Below are 19,732 nucleotides of genomic sequence, written 5' to 3'. Positions count from 1 at the left end.
TTCTTCCTCTACATGCTTTCATCACCCAGGGGCCTTCTTCTAATGTAGGTTCCCTTCCCCCTTTGCAAACAGTGTACCACTTAGGGGACTGGCTTCTTGCCACTTCTTTTATACCCCTTAGGGCTTCCTTCCCTTGGTAGGCAGCTGTGCCCCTTGCATTGATAAAAGGCTTGCTCCTATTCCAGCTTCCCATATTCTCATGCAGACAACATACCTTTTTAGGAGACTGCCCTCTTGTCACCTCTCCCTTACTTCACCCATGAAGTCAACTTTATATATTCTAGACTTCCCTTCTGCCTTGTATCAGTAGCTTCTGAGCAGCCAGGTTTCAGTCTCTTTTCCTCCCTGCATAGAGCTCTTTTAATATACTGGGTGTTCTGATAATTAGTTTCCAGCCCTACTCTCTTTCTGCAGGTGGAGAAGGTTGCCATTCAGCTACCTTGCTGTCGATTTGGGAACACTGAGCTCTACCCCTTTGCTGCATGAGACACACGTGTCTTCCTGTAGAGAAGGTGTCTGTGCCTACAACTCCCTGAAGACTTGGTTTCCACCTAGCCTGCCTAGCCCTCCTTATGGGACTTGATCCTTCCTGCCCTTCCTTCAGGGCTTCTCCTACTGCTGGAAATACATTTCATAGGAAAAGAACAGTGAGGCTTCTGAGTAAGATAAGTTTCTGACTTAGCTTTTCTCCCTTTAACTGAGACACATTAATCCTTTCCAGGTTTTCCTGTGTCCCCAGGAACATTGACAAGCATAGCCCGTCACAATACACATAAAAGCATATACACACTGATTTCCCCTTTTCTTGCATATATATGTTGCACTTAATGGGTTCTGATCTTTAAACAAAATGTAGCATTAAACAAGGGGTACCTGAGCAAACATACAACACAGCACACAGCTTTTAAATTTTTTTATGGCTACAGTGGGAAAATAAACTTGGGATTGGGTGAATTATTACTCTCATATGCTGACTATATTTTGTTATTGTTACCGGTTCCTGTTAAAGTTTGGACCTTGTTAATAGAGTTTCATCGGGAATGAACAGGATTCAGGATTGGGCATTAGATAATAATTTGAAGCTATATCCTAATAAGACAAAGGTTCTTTGGTTTAAAAATCTGAGTGTTATTACACCCTCTTTGGTTGTCTTGTCTAGCAATAACGTTCTACCAGTTGAGTCTGAGTCTAGAATATTGGTAAAATTCTTGACTCATCTCTGACTTATGGTTCACATATTAATCAACTATGGTGGAAAATGCTTTTCAGACTAAAACAACTATGATTAATAAGATCGTATTTTGACCAAGGTGCATTTGCCTTATTAGTCCAAATACTAATTTTGCCACATCTGGATTACTGTAGTGTTCTCTAGTTAGGTTTACTTTCCAAAGCTTCAACTTATTCAGAATACCTCAGCTAGGCTAATTTTTAGACTTAATAAGTATAGTAGTATATCTTCTTGTATATCTAAGCTGCACTGGCTCCCAATAATTGAATGGATCTTATTTAAAACAGTGGGGGGGGGGTCCCAGATTCTATATGGCTATACTTCTAAATTACTGATAAATATTGTTTCTGTTCCTCTGTTTAGATTCTCATCACGTTACATAGTCAACTGACACTTTGCCCTCCTTTCTTTAGAAATGTACGTTTTTCTAGAGAGGTTGATACTATATTCTCAGCTATTGGAGTCTCTTTTTTGGACTCTTTGTTAGATTTTCAATATTAGTAGTATGGTACATACTCTGATATCTGATGAGACTTGTTAGTTGAATTTCCTTTATATTTTGCTATACTGTTTGATGAGATTAGTTCTTGATTTACGCTTATCTTTTTTAATACATTGTTGTCTGATGAGATTTGTTATCAGATCTATATTTATAATTTTATAATACTTTGTTGTATTGATCAAACCTTTTTAAAGAGATTTGATATTCATGCTTATAATGATGTAATTCTTTTGGTGGATATTTGTATTTCTGTACACCGCACTAGACTCTTCTTAGGGGAAATTGTCGTTAATGGCCTTTAATAGAAGAAATAACTAACTTGTTAGTCTCACTCACACACACAATGAGTGACTCGGGCTGCATATACTGCAGCAGGACATGTTTATCCACTCCTACCCTAGCTGAGATAATAAAACCATTTCTCTGACCTCATGTGCAACTTTCTTTAAATCAATCACCCTACTTTCTAACTCTTCCTACTTTTTTACCTTTCTGTATGTCACATCTTTGCTTTACACTTCACTATCAGTTATAATATTCTGTTGCGTATTGTGTTGACATTGTGAATAATATACCATGCCATACTTTGTTTTGTTTTGGAATACTTTTACTGCTGTAATCTATTGCTCATGTTTGTATTCTTACTGTACACCGCCTTGAGTGAGTTCCTTCAATAAGACGGTAAATAAATCCTAATAAATAAATAACAAGAGCTATATTGATTATTATGTCCTTTATTCATTTTAAGAAACAAAGTTATCCAACACCCATATCGCCTATGTGAAAGTAACTGTCCCCTTAGTTACCTAATCAACCAATTGAACAAATTTAAATAAAATGAGATTCAGCTAATTGAATACAGCCAAGCTATACCTTACTATATATGTGACCATATCTGGGAAAACATGGCTGAAGTCACAGTTCCATTCCCCCCCACAGGATTCAGAAACTCTGTTCCCAGATTCTGCTGCTACTCTGTCTGAAATCTCCAGTGGCCTAGGATTACATGAAGGTTTCTTGGCCTTATAGAGGCTATGTGGGACATTGTGCCTGGGGATGGGGGGTCTGTGCTCATATGAGATCTCTTCAGTTGTCTCTGCTTCATCAATGGTTGCTGATTCCCAGGAGTCAATTGCCATGGACTCTGCAAGTGAGCTCCCTCATGACCTGGTGGCTTGGATGCCACAACCTGCGGAAAGAAATTGGATGGTACTCGATGCCAGTCAGGTGGGGTGGAGAGCCCATTGCCAGGAATAAGTGACTGGGGAAGTGATCTTCTGCCAAAGCAAAGTGGGTGCCTGGAATTGAGAGCGATCAAAACGGATTTGTTCAACCTTGCCTCTTTTCATAACAGGTGGTCAGTTATAGGCAGTCGGTGGCTCAGCTGTTTGTGGAGGCTAATATGGGTGGAGGCAGGGCTGGGGTAGAGCCTGAGTCTATAATTGTCTGACAGCGTTAGAAAGAAAGGTCAGCATAATAGTTACAGGTAATATATATTCAGTGTCTAATATAAGGTATCAAATGCCAAATCACATGGCAAGAAATTAAACAGTGCAAACTTCAGCAGATATATGTCTCTCAGGCGATTGATTAAAGCAGATTGAATAAAGTGTTCATAGACTACACCTGTGCCTCCATAGAAACCTGCAGTCAATCTACCTCTCTGTTTCTCTTCCTTTCACTTTTTTTTTGTTACATTTGTACCCCGCGCTTTCCCACTCATGGCAGGCTCAATGCGGCTTACATATTGTATTCAGGTACTTATTTGTACCTGGGGCAATGGAGGGTTAAGTGACTTGCCCAGAGTCACAAGGCGCTGCCTGTGCCTAAAGTGGGAATCGAACTCAGTTCCTCAGTTCCCCAGGACCAAAGTTCACCACCCTAACCACTAGGCCACTCCTCCACTCCATCTGCCCTTCTCTCTCTCTCACCTCCCATCTGCCATCACTTTGTCTGCCCCTCTCTTTCTCTCTGTTACCTCCCACTTGCCTATGCAGTTCAAATTTCTGATTATTTGACTCATACAGGAGTGAGGCAGAACCTAGGGGTATAAGGTTAGAAGTGACAGTTCGTAGTACCACTCTTGTGTCAGCTAAAGATGAATCACAGAGAATTGGAAGAGGGAGTTGGGGAAGAATTACAACTTGTTTTTTAGGATGAACATTTATGTAATTAGTGAAGGGACAGTGGGGGCCCTTTTAAACATAGCAGAAATGTAGAAAACAGAATAAATGGATCTGCAAGAAGATCTCTGCACTGAAACTAGCGTACATGCATACACCTTAGTCATACAAACAAAAACACAGACAAGGGGCCTTAGATCACTAATAGAGATATGAAGGCAAAAAAAAAATGGAAACCTTAAGAAGTCATAGTCTGCATGTATAGCAATACTACACATCCCACTTTCTTTTTTTAAATATTTATTTATTGCTTTATATAATACAAGACAAGCAAAAACTAATACTTGTCAAGAAACAATTGCTGTCATCATGTAATAAGAGGATAAGCACTAATCGAGGAAATAAATACAGCAAGTTTACCAAAGTCCACAAGTTGTGGAATTCAAAATATTCGATTATGGATAATTAAAGAAAAGTTACAGGAAATAAGACTATCAGAAGCTTCTATTTAATACCCCTATATATAGTTTAATAAGAGCTATAATCCAATATCCCCCTTAATCTCTTTAGCAGCTAGAAAGGCGGAGAGTTGTGAAGGTTCATAGAATACATACTTATTTGACTGATATATTATTATACATTTGCAGGGGTACTTGAGGAAAAAAGTTCCACCTAATTGGATTACACCCGGTCTCATTAGTAAAATTCTCTGTCTGCGCTTTTGTGTTTCTTTTGTAACGTCAGGGAAGAGTTGAACCTTCAGTCCGAGAAAGCTCTTTTCTCTGTTTTGAAAAAATAATCTCATCAACCAGTTCTTGTCCGGTGATAGGGCCACCGTAGCTATCAATGTAGATAGACTTATTGAATCGCTATCTGAAGCCTCTAATATCATCGAGACATCTAGAGCTGGTTTTTCCTGAGATACTTGGTTTTTTGAAGGCAAATAGTAGATTTGTGTGAATAGAGGAATCATCTCCTCTGATACACCTAACATCTCTTTAAAATATTTCCGGAGCATTTCTCTTGGTAATGTCCCAAATCGTTTAGGAAAATTAAAAAATCTAATATTATTATTCCTAGTTACATTTTCCAAGAATTCTGTTATTCTTCTAAGTGTAGTTAGGTCTTTTATCATAGTCCCTTGGTTTAAATGTAGTTCTTTCAATTCTTTTTCCATTTCTTTATACTGGTTCGATAGTGACTCTACCTTGACTCTATCTTTCGATCAAGAGTAGCTATATCTTGTGAAAATTGTTTAATTTGTGGGTTTAGGGATTTCCCTAAATCCACAATCAAAGTCCAGAGAGTATCTATTGTAACCTCTTTAGGTTTTTCAAGTATAGGAAACTTTACCTCCATTGCAACATATGAGGATTGTTGTACTCCCATTCCTCCACTGGTCTCCACATGTTCTAGAATGCTAACAGGTGGTTCTTTTCCACTCTGGTTGCCCTGGTCTCTTGAAAGGCTTGTACCTTCTGCGGATTTTTCTTTCTCCTCTTTTCGTTCGCTCCATTCTTCGGTCGCGTCACAGTGGAATCCTGCATCGGCGTACTAGTTCCAGAGGGTTGTGGGGGAGGTACTCTACCGTCAGGGCTGAGCGAAAGCTCCAACCCTGGGATCGCCAAGGTGTTTCCATTCTCACCCGGTCAATCAAGCGGGTCCGCTCCCGATGTCAAGGGTATCTGGGCTCTCTGCAGGTAATTTTGAATTGTTGGCTGGGTTATAGAGGAATTCTGCCATGGCAGGGCAGCGGAGGAGGGCGGGCGGCCCTTTCTTTTCGGCATCGCTAAAAACACAGAGCGTCCTCAGGAGCGTCCAACACAGTCAGCGGCCCACATCCCACTTTCAACACTAGAGAAATTGAAATACAAGATATCGGAGATGCACACATCCCACAGCTGACATATTCCAAATTAATAAATTCTGAATAGAATACTTTTCTGCTGTTGTGATCTGAGCATTTTGTCATTCAGCTTATGCTCAGTGTCTCTTTTCTGCTTTTCTCTGTTTTTTCCACTCTTTCCAGGGTTTCCTGTCCATTTGGCAGCATCTCTTCGACAAGATATACCACAAAAATCAAAACATGTGAAACTCCCACATATATCCAAAAATGTTAAAAATGCCTTCTGTTATATTACTATCATGTATTCCATTACCATCTACCCAAAATCCTTCTGTAACTCCAAATGTCTAGTCTCTTCTCATTTCCACTATCCATGATGTATTGTAAGCCACATTGAGCCTGCAAAGAGGTGGGATACAAATTCAATAAATAAATAAATAAAGTTGACATTTCTTTTCTCTTCTTGTCCGCCATCCATTTTTCCCTCTGCTTCCCTATCTATCCTGTACTGCCTCTCCCTATCCCCCCAAATGTCTAGCATTTCTCCTCTGTGTCCCTGTCCCTAGCCTCCCCCTATATTCAGCATCTTCCATCTGTGTCCCTATCATCCCCTGCCCAGCATCAGCTCCTCTGTCCCTATCCCTCCTCCTGAGATCACCATTACCTATCTGTGCTCCATACCACCACCCCACAATGTCCAGCACTGTTCCTGCGTTCCTGTCCCTTCTTGCATCTCTTCTCTGTCTCCCTTATAACTCTCCTCTTCCCTTCCTCACCTCCCTCACCCTGGGGCCAGTATCTCTTCCTGCAGCCTCTCAGCCAATCTGACAGCCTTTTCAATGGTGTACAGTGCAGGGCACAGGGCAGCTGTATCTGCAGGTAGACTTCCTGAACAGGCATTGTCTGGATCCAGGGAAATAGGAACTCTCCCTGCGGGCTTTCGATCTGATAGTGGGGCATTAGGGATACCTCTTTTCATCTTGATGGCAACCAGGGTGAACACCAAGTTCCATTCTACAGTTGACGCTGGGCATATCAAATGGATGCTCTTGATGGCCTAGTGCAGCCCCGACTAGTCACAGGCCTCCTTTGCCTCTTTCCTCCATGGCCCATCATCGGCAGAATTTCTTCCCAATTGGGTGGTTCCAGATTGGACTAAATGACCTTGGTACACAGATTTGATCAAGCTCCAGATAGATCAGCCCCTTCATCTCCCTCTGGTCTTACAGCTTGGTTCTTGAGAGAGCAAAATTGAGATGTAAAGGCTTTTCAGAGACCTTCATTACCACTCTTCTGCAGGCTAGGAAGTATTCAACATCAGTAGCATATATGAAGTTTTGGATAGTCTTTAAAAGTTGGTGTTGAGAGTGAGCTCTTCTTCCAGACCCCGAGTATCTATGTCTCAGATTCTGAGTTTTCTGCAGGATGTCTTATGACGAGTCTTGCCCCGGGTTCATTGAAGATGTAGGTTGCTCCACCTGCCAGTTAAGACAGTTTGTCCACAGTGGAGTTTGAATCTACTACTACTTATCATTTCTGTAGTGCTACGAGAAGTACGCAGCCGCTATACACTTGAACATGAAGAGACGGTCCCTGCTCAACAGAGCTTACAGTGTAAGTCCTCAAGGCTCTCCAGAGGGTTCCCTCTGACCTATTAAAAGGGCTACAATTAAGAATCTTACACTGAAGACAGTTTTTCTGGTGCCAGTCTCTCCAGCATGCCAAATTTCTGAATTGCACACACTTTCTTGTAGGGATCCATTTTTGCACTTCCAGAAGCAGAAGTCTCAATTCATACTGTTCCTTTCTTCCTCTCAGTGGTGGTCTTGTCTTTTCACTTATATAAGAAAATCATATACTGGTGCTTCCTTCCTTTCGTACGGAGGATTAAGTATGGTGCAGAATTTTCATTATTAAGGCTTTTTGATGTTTGGAGAGCTGTGATTAGATATCTGGATGAGACTAATAATTTTTGAAGAACTGATAATTTATTAATTTATTTTGGAAGGGAAATAGGGCTTGATATACCGCCTTTCTGTGGTATTTTGCAACTACATTCAAAGCGGTTTACATATATACAGGTACTTATTTTGTACCTGGGGCAATGGAGGGTTAAGTGACTTGCCCACAGTCACAAGGAGCTGCAGTGGGATCCGAACCCAGTTCCCCAGGATCAAAGTCCACTGCACTAACCACTAGGCTACTCCTCCAGGCAAAAAAAAAAGGGATTCTGCCTCTATGGTGACAATAGCATGCTGGTTGAAGGCAAAATTTGGAAAGCAGCAACATGGTCCTTTCTCCATACCTTTTCAAAACACAGTCATCTAAATGTTGTTGCATGAGAGGAGGCTACCTTCAGAGCTTCTGTACTTGTGTTGGTCTCTGAATCCCTCCTTAATTCAGCACTGCTTTATGTTGCTACTTCCTGGGCTGATCTGATGAATGCTAAGGAAGGAGAAATTGGATCTTATCTACCAATTTTTTGTCCTTTAGGGGCAGATGCATCAAAGTCCCGGTAAAGCACCAATTGCTATTTCCACCTTGGTAAAAAATTACCGAGTTGGAAATAGCAAAGGATGCTCAAAAGAAACGGGATGCAAATGAGCTGCTCACAAAAACAGTGAACAGCTCAGCAGGGGGGGGGGGGAACCAATCGGTCACCCGAGCATGCACAGAACAGCCAATGGCTAAGCATGGCTGCTCTGCACATGCTACAGACGTCTTTCAAACACGCATTCAAGCTGTGTGTATGAAAGCAGTGTATAGCGTTATTTTTGTTTTCAAACTTTTTTTTTTTTTAAATCCTTGCCAGGTGTCTCCTCTGCAGCACTCACTTTCTTGCAGCCAGACCTGCCCAATCTGATCTGACTGTAGGTAGTACAGCCACGGGGCCGGTGACTCTGCAAGCAGGCAGGGAGGGAAGCAAGGAGAGCGAGGTGAATGAGAGAGTGAAGGGCTGTGCCTGCCTGCATGCTTGGCGAGTGGGGTGGGCTCTAGAGATGCCACAGCTCTCCTCAGCCAATAGGCAGCTGTTATTTCAGTGGTAATGGGAAGGAAACAGCAGTACCGACAGCTCCTGACCACCCATAAAAATTTCATCGTAAAGGTAGGCAGTCCTTTCTGTGCATCACTAGGAAAACAGCTGTGCATCACTCGGAATGCACATTTGATTAGTAATTAGCTCGTTAAAATAACTTTGCATACAATTATCATTAGCTGCTACTGTGACAGAAAAGAGCCCACAGAACCTCTTCGTGCATGTCTCGCTAAACTCTGTTCTCGCTTAACCGGCTACAACCAGTATAAAAAGCACTTTGCTTTCGCATTAAGTTTTGTTCATCTAAGTCTTAGTCCCACCAGATCAGTCCAGCTTCCTGCCCTTCTTCAGACACGCAGATTGGTTTGCTATAGTTTGCCTGCCTGAAGGATAATGTTCCTGTTATTCTTCTTGAATCTTGCAATGCCTTTTCTGTTATAAATTTGCTGTCTTCTCATGGGGAATGAAGGTTCATTCGTAGTTATGTTTTGCAAGGGTGCCACTGCTTTGTTAGGTAAAATACGGATATATGGAAGCTGCACAGTGTCCCTATGGAACAAAGTATGCTTTTGTAGTTTTCTATCTCCACCTGCTGGTCGGTTGACTCAACCTACAATTCATGAACTGATCTGGTTAGACTTAAAGAAAGGAAAAATTAGCAGGTAAGATCTAATTTCTCCTTTGCCCCCGTATATCATCAGTGCATCATCAGCATGTCGCTCATTAAATTTCATTGTCCAAACAAGAGTGACAAGAGTCACTGCCAATCTCCCAAACATTGTAGCTGAAACTCATATAAACAAACATGCACTCATGAGTACATGCAGGGATAATTTTAAGTCATTTTCGCACATGTGGCCACCTATTCATGTAAAACGGTCTCAACAAATATCGCCTGGTGTAAAACTATGCACTTGACATGATTGCACACACTTTACTAGTAGACATGTACAAGGGTGGAGTGTGCATGATTGTGTGTAGACTATAAAATATGCTAATCTACACATGTAAGTAAAAATTATAGATGTGGACATTTACACCTCCAGGGCAGGTGTAAACATATGTGCCTGTAGGGGAGCCTGGGTCAAATTTCACTGCAGCTTCTTGTGATCTTGGGCAAGTCACTTAACCCTCATTTTCTCATATACAAAATCAGATTGTGATCCCTCGTGAGATGGAAAAATGCCTACTGTACCTGAATGTACAATGCTACAATAGCTTTCAGGTTTGCAGGAAGTATATAAGAAATTACATGATTTATGTTTCTTAAGCTAATATTTTATAAAGAAAAATAGATGCCTACTTGTCTATAAAATGAATCTAAAAGAGGCACCTGAAAATGTTTTTACACCAGATGTTCCTTTATAAAATTACCCTTTCAGGCACTAATGATCAAAAGTCAACGCGAGCGCGCAAGCCCATTAGCGCCATTTTTGCGCATGCTTTTAACAACGTGGGATGATCAACGTGGTTACCGCCATAAACTGCAAGCGCGCCAGGCACTTGTGCACATGACATTTAAATGTAGTCAATCTCATGTAAATAAGGTCATTTCGCGTTCCTCCTGGATGATCGAAAACTAGCACCTCATGAACAGAGGTGTCGAACGGCGCTATGCCGAAAAACAGCACCGCAGAATAACACCAGGTCCTAGCTGGCGTTCTTGTGGTGCAGGTCCCATCAGAGCTAAAAAAAAAAAAAAAAAAAAGTTAATTTCCTCTTCCTTCCTTCACATGAGCTGGAAGTGCAAAGCTGGAAGACAAATTATAGCACTTGTTGTTCCGAGTGGGGGAGTAATTTGTTTGTACATTGTTCTATTTTTTGTTTTGTTAAATATACCATACCATAGCGCCCCACAGCACAGAGTTGTGTAAATAAGAAATTTGTTGTCACCAGACCCTTACATCACCCCAAAACTTTACACTACCCCCTAGAAAGCAACAAAAACCCTGGAGGAAGTGAGAAAACCCAAACAGTTACCAGCAAAGGCGAACGAGGTACAAGCAATACAATGCAAAGCCACATCGATCAAAAGGGAATCAATGTTTTACAGCACCATGTGGTTGAACCTGCTTTACGACAGGACACACTTTATGACAAAACAACAAGCAGCCCTACGCACATGCGTGCTGTTCGTAGCCTAGTGCGTCTGATTAGTGCGCCGCTACACCGCTGCATATATCTGCCTACATTAATTTCTGATCATGCCATTGGAAGAGCGGTATTTCCAGAGCGCTATCTAAAATAGTGCCTGGGTTTGATCATCTACCTGTCAGTAGTTTGATGTAACAAACTTGGAATCCTAATCATGCTATTTTTGCAGCTGGTGGTCTGGAAAAGTATGCCTGATTGAACGCTTGTATCACTTAGTGTAGCATTTGTGCCCTCCTGCATCGTGGGTACACAAATCCCTTTTATGGAGTCTGTTCCCTTGGGATTGTTCTGGATAGTTACAACTTAAGAATAGCAATACTGGGTCAGACCAATGGTCCATCTAGTCCAGTATCCTATTTCCAACAGTGGCCAATCCAGGTCACACCTACCATACCTGGCAGAAACCCAAATAATAGCAACATTCCCTGCTACCATTTCCAGGGTAAACAATGGCTTCCCCATGTCCATCTCAATAGCAGATTATGGACTTTTCCTCCAGAAAATTGTCCAAACTTTTTTTAAACCCATATGTGTTAGCTACAGTTACGGTATCTTCCAGCAGTGAATCCCAGAGCTTAACTATTTGTTGACTGAAAAAAATATGTCCTATTTGTTTTAAAAGAGTTTTCATGTAACTTCATTGAATGTCCCCTAGTCTTTGTACTTTTTGAAAGAGTAAAAATCAGTTTACTTCTACTCATTGTATATCACTCAGGATTTTGTAGACCTCGCTTATATCTCCACTCAGCTGTCTTTTTTATAAGCCACAGAACTTTTCTGCGCATATGTGGGTTTCCTTTAAAATCTAAAAGTTTGTGGCGCCATTTTTACCTGAAAGAGCTATAGTCTGTTGAAAGATGATTGCAGGTGGGCATCATGTAAGTTTATTTGGATTCAGTATGTTTTAGTTGAAGAACCGTGTCCTGTGTTTGCCAACTTTGTTATCTTCAGTTTTTTCATTACATCTTGTTTTTCACAGCATAAATCGTTGGCAGTGAGCTCATTCCCCTGAGGAAACCTACTTCATCTTCATAAAGAAGTACATACTTACCTAAACCCCAAAATATGCCTGTGCAACTAAAAATGTCTTTAACTGTTTCTGCAACAAACAAAGCCTCAAAGGTAATTAATTCCACCCAAGAGGGCCCACATAGATTATCGATAATGCTGCCTTCACTGTAACTGCAAACGCCTGCCTGTGCAACGATGGAACAATCAATTGCAGTATATTCTCAGAACATAATGCCATTGTAGGCTTATAATACTGCAGCACCCTAAAATAAGCAGAAACTGAATCATGTAAAGTCTTAAAGATCAATAACAATTTAAAACAAACTCTGTAAGCGTTTGGCAGCCAATGGAGAGCTTTCATCGCACCCATAGCAAACTCAAAACAGCCCAAACCACAAATCAGGTCTAATGCAGCATGTTGTACTACCTGCAGTTTATGCATTCAGGCTTCTGAGATCCCCAATAAAAGACTATTACAATAGTCTATTTTTGTAAGCACTAGACTTGGTCTAGTAATCTTGGTCTTATACTGTATACTATCCCTTTCTTAATAATTCCTAGCATCCTGTTTGCTTTTTTGGCCACCACCACCACACACTGGGCAGAAGATTTCAATGTACTGTCTACAATGTGACACCTAGATCTTTTGCTTGGGGGCTGACCCCCAAGGTGGACCCTAGCATCAGGCTTATTCTTCCCAATGTGCATCACGCTTTGCATTTGTTCATATTAAATTTCATCTGCTTTTTGCATATCCAGTCTTCCTGCAGTTTTTCACAGTCCATGTGTGTTTTAATAGATTTGAATAGTTTTGTGTCATCAGCAAATTTATTCATCTGTTGTTCAGATTTCCAGATCATTTATAAATATGTTAAATAGCACCGGTCCCAGCACAGATCCTTGCAGCAGTCCATTATTCACCCTCCACCATTGAGAGAAATGACCATTTAACCCTACCCTCTGTTTTCTGTCGGATAACCAGTTCCTAATCAACAACAGAACATTGCTTCCTATCCCATTACTCTTTAATTTTCTTAGGAGTCTCTCATGAGGAACTTTGTCAAAGCTTTCTGAAAATCTAGATGCACTACACCTTTATTGAAATGTTTGTTCACGCCTTCAAAGAAATCAAGACTTCCCTTAGCTGAATCCCTGCTGACTCTGTCCCATTATACCATGTTTATCTATATGTTCTGTAATTTTATTCTTTATAGTAGTTTCCACTATTTTGCCCAGCAGTGAAGTCAGGCTTTACTGGTCTGTAATTTCCCGATCACCCCTGGAACCTTTTTTTAAGAATCAGCCTTACATTGTCCACCCTCCAGCCGTCAAGTACTTTGGATAATTTTAACAACAGATTAAAGATCACTAACAGCAGATCAGCAGTTTGTGCTTCTTTGCTCTATATATGTCTTTATTTGTTAAGAGATCGACTCTTCAGATGATTTGCTTACTCAGCTGTTTCCTGCATACACTATTTCTGAATCACCTATATTACTGTTGGCTGGCATCCTCTCCACATCCAGAAGTGCCTGCATCTTCTTCAGAACACCACCATGAAACACTTTTATAAACCACACTTTACCTTTTCTCCAATAGCAACATTGACTTCCTATCTCTTGTAGAATGAACTTTAAAATACTAATTTTAGTACACCAGGATTTTTACTTTGGGGTTCCACTCTACCTAAATTTTATGGTGGTCTTCTACTGCCCCAGCATATTCTAAAATCTTCCCAAGTGAATCTTCTGATCATTCCTCCTCCTTCAAGGATTAAACTACTTAATTTACTTTTACTGGCAGTTTGAAATGTGTTCTTATCCGATGGAGTTTTCTGAAATCTAGTTTTTCACCTGCAGAATTTGTTTTCTCTCTAGTCAGTTCCTTTTTGACATTTAAGAAACTGATATATCTTTATTTTTTAAGGTAAAAGGTAGCCATGTCTGTACTAATGATATGTACATATAAAAAAGTGCACTGCATTGATTTTTCTGAATTTTGCTAGGTGGACAAGATGAAATTCAACTTTTCTTACATTACTGAGCCTGATATATTGTTAGCAACTCACTTGATTTCAACTTATGTTTGCATCCCTCCCTATGAATCTGTAGAACATCATCATCTTATTTAATAAACCTGATATTACTTGTCCTGTTTTGTAGCTAATTTCCTTTACAAACATACCAGTTAAATCATATTTAACTTTTTATTCTTTATTTCCTAAGGGGACCTGTTTCCAAGTTGACATTCAAATTGTTCCTGGCTGTTCTGTGCGCTCTGATTGGTGCGTTTTTGACATTCCCTGGCTTGCGACTAGCTCAGATGCACCTGGATGCCCTGAATTTAGCAACAGAAAAAATAACACAGTAAGAAAATTAAATTCCATTACAGTTGTAGAAATTTTCTTGCATTATCCAGTTTATAGAAAATTCACTATTTTTACCAAGGTTTACCACAGTTTTTTTCACTTGGCAAATCTCTTTAATGCAGACAGATCTCTCCAAAGGCATATGAGGCAGTAACATTATAGGCATTTAGGGGAGAAGTTATCGAACTGCATTATGCAGTAACCCACATTATGAGCATCTTATATGACATAGAACTCTAACATTGGGTTTATGTTTTATTAAAATTTTATATGCTGCCAAGCTTTACCATATTTTAAAGTTGTGATACACAATAATTCCCTAAATTCCACCATACACATAGTGAAACTGTTTCTGGGATCTATCCGTATCAGTGCAAATGGGGTATCATGGCTGCTAGTTTGGTTTACCGATTCAGAGAGTCTTTTTTGCAAGGTTGCCCCGGTATGTATTTATGATCTAGATCAGTGGTTCTCAAACCTCTCCTAGGGAACCAGCAGCCAGTCAGGTTTTCAAGATATCCCTAATGAATATGCACGAGAGAAATTTGTATATATTGGAGGTGACATGGATACAGATCTGTCTCATGCATATTCTTTATGGATATCCTTTAAACCTGACTGGTTGGTGATCCCCCAGGGTGGGTTTGAGAACCACTGATCTAGATCATACATATGTAGTAGGGCAACCCTGAAAAAAAGAGTCTCTGAACCGGTAAACCAAACTAGCAGCTATGTGTTATGATTGTGGTCATAACCCCTCTCAAACTTACCCTTTTCCTGGTGGTCAGCTTAGTTGGCTTCTGTTTCTGTTGTCTGTCCTTTCTGAGCAGCTGGCTCTCTCTCTCTGTGCTGGCAGCTTCCAGCAGCATGACTCTAATTGTTTCACTTTACCACAGCTGTGTGGGTGGACTGAGTTAGCTCTACCTCTCTTTGGGTGTACTGGCTTCAAGTGCTTCACGGTGCTGCATTGGTGTGGGTTGGGCCTCTCTGGCTTTGTGTGCTGTTGCCTGGGGCTAGGGAGTGTGACATCATCAGGGAGGGCCTTGATAAGGAAGTGGTGTTCTTTCCTTCAGGGCCTTTGCAATCTGTCAGGTTCTCAGGTTCAGAGCCCACAGGGTCGGGCTCTGGAGCAAACGTGAGCCCTTGGGCTGCTGACGAGGAGCGACAGCAGCAGGCAAAACCCACCAACCAACGCTGGGCAAACACACCAGCACTGGCAGGGACTGCAGGCACCGCCCAGCGAGCCGGAACACACGGACTGGAATCCCCCGGACTGGAGGACCCAAGACTGGAACACGGGACTGCAATCCCCCAGACTGGAGGACACAGGACTGGAACACACACCGGACCGGCGCACCAGACTGGAACACACACCGGACCGGAACACACTGGACTGGAGCACACTGGACTGGTCCGTACAGCTTCACCTGCACTTGGCCATCCTTCAGAGCCTTTGCAACAGTGGTGTTTGCTTTAGGTAGGGTGGTGCAGTGTGCACTTCTGACTTTGTGTCTAGTTTCCCTGCTTGCTTTTGCTAAGGTCCAGGTTAGTGTTAGTGCAGTGTGCACTGGTTGTGTGTTTAGCTTTCCTGCTTTTCCCTTATGGTTCCCCTGCTTTTCCCTCTTGGTTTTGGAAGCATTGCTGTGTGTAGGGCTTTGGAAACTCTGTTACTGTTAGAAGTACTTCAGGGTTTGGTGGTGTTAGGAACACTACAGATTTTGCTGTTAGAAGTACTCCTGGTGTTTGTGCTATTGGGAGCATTGCAGTCTTTGCTGTTTGGGTTTTGGTGCTGTAGGAAGCACCTTGTTAGTTTGGTGTCTAGCTTGCTAGAGTAGTGCTTAGGAAGCTCCTTGTTAGTTTTGTGTCTAGCTTGCTAGAGTAGTGCTTAGGAAACTCCTTGTTAATTTTGTATCTAGCTTGCTAGAGTAGTGCTTAGGTAGCTTGTTAGTTTTGTGTTTAGCTTGTTAGTATAGGGCTTAGGAAGTCCTTTTGTTAGTGTAGGCCTAGGAGTGCCCTGGTTAGTCCAGTTCCTTGGAGCACTGTTGTCTCTTCTGTTTCCAGTCCTGGTTCCTGTGTCATCCGGTATCCGGTAAGTCCTGCCGGCCACTCGAACCCAAGGGCTCAACCCTTGGGGGGGGGGGGGGTAGTGGCCAAGTGCAGGTGAAGCTGTACGGACCAGTCCAGTGTGTTCCGGTCCGGTGTGTGTTCCAGTCTGGTGCGCTCCAGTCCAGGGTGTTCCGGTCCGGTGTGTGTTCCAGTCCTGTGTCCTCCAGTCCGGGGGATTGCAGTCCCGTGTTCCAGTCCTGTGTCCTCCAGTCCGGGGGATTCCAGTCCGTGTGTTCCGGCTCGCTGGGCGGTGCCTGCAGTTCCTGCTGGTGCTGGTGTGTTTGCCCAGCGTTGGTTGGTGGGTTTTGCCTGCTGCTGTCGCTCCTCGTCAGCAGCCCAAGGGCTCACGTTTGCTCCAGAGCCCGACCCCGCGGGCTCTGAACCTGAGAACCTGACACCATGATACCCCATTTTCGTAGGTTGTTAAATTAGGAATTGTGACATTCAAGTGGGGATGTTCTCAGTTTCTCCTTTAGTTTACAGATGACTGCACCACAAAGGTTAGTAATGAATGTGCCCCCAGGTCTCAAAGATCAGCTAGCTGGGGCATAACTCAAGTTGTACAAGCTGGTACAGAAATTTCTTAAATTGTGTGTTCTTATTTTAAAACGGGAAATACACGCATTGGTTTTTGACCTGCCCATGCTGTGCCCCAACATATGTATGTGGGAATAGTGACTTTGTGAATTATCATGGATATGTGTATACCATCTAAATATATAAACTCCACTTCTAAAATAATTTTCCAAACCTGCCACACCAAAAAATACTACCCACCAAAACTCTGCAGTCACAAACAGAAGGAAAATACTAAAAAGGGGGCACCAAAACTCAACACAAGCAATTGTACCTGTTAAAAATCAATACGAACCAGCTTGTCTTGGGGGAAGGTGAAGTTACCTGTAACAGGTTCTCTGAGGAACACAGGATAGAAGTCCCCCAGAGAGTTGGCTTCTATGAAATTTTATCTGTTTAAAAAACAGAGGTGACACTACACAATAGCACATGTGAGGCACGCCACTTTGAATAATTGAGAGTTGGAAATGTGCTTTGTCAGCCTAGGTGCCATTAGATGACTTTACTTGCTTGGAAGACTTCCATCCCATTGTCCTTAGAACACCTGCTAAAGGTAAATAATTTTACTTTATAGTAAGAATTGAACTGAAACAATGCAGCCTTGAATGCTGTGGCTTCATTGCCCTTTAAATAATAGCTCGTCATTTTGATTTTTAAACAAAGTATCAGCAAATGTCCAGACTGGAGTTGATCTTCTGAGAATATTTCTACAGTGACATTCTATCACGTGTGTCTGATTTCTTTCTATTTTTTTTATTTTTTATTTTTAGGACTTTGCTTCATATAAACTTCTTAGCACCTTTGCTTATGGTACTTCTGTGGGTAAAACCAATAACCAAGGACTACATTATGCACCCATCCCTAGGGAAGGAGAGTATTCCTTTGTAAGTAATCTTTTTTCCACTTTCTATATTTAGAAGTTATAGATGTCTTCGCTATGTGAATGTAACTATTTTTGTTAATCTGTTATGCCCAGAATCATTGCTTATACATACATAAAAGAAGTTAAGAGAGGAAGTTTCTTCTCTCTATAGAACTAACTAACCTTGATACTCTGAGCCACTATATGTCACTGTAAAAATGATCCAGGTATATTTACTATGATTTGTCAGAGTACAGTAATGAGGCCTAATCTTCAGGTACCTAAAATATGCAACCTGACTTGATTCCTATTCAGATCAAATGTTTTTTTTTCAGACTTGTCTGTACTCATTTTGTCCGAGTAAATAGTCACATTTTCAATTTTTTTTTTCTGAAATCTTGGTAAGAGCTTTCTGATCTGATGTCATTTACAAATCTTTCTTTAATGTGAAACTAGTTTCAGAATTTCTATCACCTTACCTTGAAATTATTTGCTGTTACATTACAGACGAAGTGCTATCAAAACAACTTTTAAGACGGTAAATAAATCCTAATAAATAAATAAACTTTGCCTTTTGCTACTTTCAGCGGCATAATCGAAAGAGAAGGACACCCATCTTCTGGCACAAATCGGGAGATGGGCGTCCTTCTCTCAGGGTCGCCCAAATCGGCATAATCAAAAGCCGATTTTGGGCATCCTCAACTGCTTTCTGTCATAGGGACAACCAAAGTTCAGGGGGCGTGTCGGCAGTGTACCAAAGGCGGGACAGGGGTGTGGTTAAGAGATGGGCGTCCTCGGCCGATAATGGAAAAAAGAAGGGTGTCCCTAACGAGCATTTGGCCGACTACTTGGTCCAATTTTTTTCACGACCAAGCCTCGAAAAGGTGCCCGAACTGACCAGATGACCACCGGAGGGAATGGGGGATGACTTCCCCTTACTCCCCCAGTGGTCACCAACCCCCTCCCACCCAAAAAGAAATTAAAAAATATTTTTTTCCCAGTGTCTATGCCAGCCTCAAATGTCATACCCAGCTCCATCACAGCAGCATGCAGTGCACTTCAGGCGGGCGGACCCAGGCCCATCCCCCCCTACCTGTAACACTTGTGGTGGTAAATGTGAGCCCGTCAAAACCCACTGTACCCACATGTAGATGCCCCCCCTTCACCCCTTAGGGTTATGGTAGTGGTGTACAGTTGTGGGGAGAGAGTGTTTTGTGGGGGGGGGGGGTTGGGGGGCTCAGCACCAAAGGTAAGGGAGCTATGCACCTGGGAGCAATTTGTGAAGTCCACTGCAGTGCCCCTTAGGGTGCCCGGTTGGTGTCCTGGCATGTGAGGGGGACCAGTGCACTACGAATGTTGGCTCCTCCCACTACCAAAGGGCTTGCATTTGGTCGTTTTGAGATAGGCGTCCTCGGTTTGCATTATCGGCGAAAACCGAGGTCGTCCATCTCTAAGGTCGACCATCTCAACATTTAGGTCGACCATCTCTTAGGTCAACCTAAATGTTGAGATTTGGGCGTCCCCGACCGTATTATTGAAACGAAAGATGGACACCCATCTTGTTTCGATAATACGGGATGCCCCGCCCCTTTGCGGGGACGTCCTCAGAGATGGGCGTCCCCGTTCAAAAATGCCCCTCTTTATCATCCTCCAGGTAATTGGAACTCAGTAGAAGGATAACTCACAGAATTCATTTCAAACACTTTTATCAATTCCGGCAAAGTTCTATTTGCAGGTGACATTAATCTACACTTAGACAATCCTCATGACTAATACCAAGAGTTTCTCGGTCCTTCTCAAATGACAGTTTTCACAACCAACTGGGAAATCTTCCCACATCAAAGGTCTCCAACTAGATTTACTAGCATACAGATTTAAGAACTCAGTAAACTTTTCTATATCAGAACCAACATGGA

At 42.0% G+C, this 19,732-nt stretch overlaps 1 protein-coding gene across 1 annotated transcript in view; it reads left to right on the top strand.

Annotated features, from left to right (window-relative positions):
- The window catches only part of TMEM161B (transmembrane protein 161B), a 187,246-nt gene that overhangs the window by 131,157 nt on the left and 36,357 nt on the right, over positions 1-19,732 (top strand). The window contains exons 8-9 of the mRNA XM_030193365.1: positions 14,130-14,270; positions 17,725-17,838. Of these exons, the coding sequence (XP_030049225.1) occupies positions 14,130-14,270; positions 17,725-17,838 (255 nt within the window). The remainder of the gene's footprint in view (positions 1-14,129; positions 14,271-17,724; positions 17,839-19,732) is intronic.

This window comes from Microcaecilia unicolor, chromosome 2 (genome assembly GCF_901765095.1).
Source record: "Microcaecilia unicolor chromosome 2, aMicUni1.1, whole genome shotgun sequence".
Lineage (NCBI taxonomy): Eukaryota > Metazoa > Chordata > Amphibia > Gymnophiona > Siphonopidae > Microcaecilia > Microcaecilia unicolor.
The sequence above is the reverse complement of the archived record's forward strand: the minus strand, read 5'-3'. Positions and strand labels throughout refer to the sequence as shown.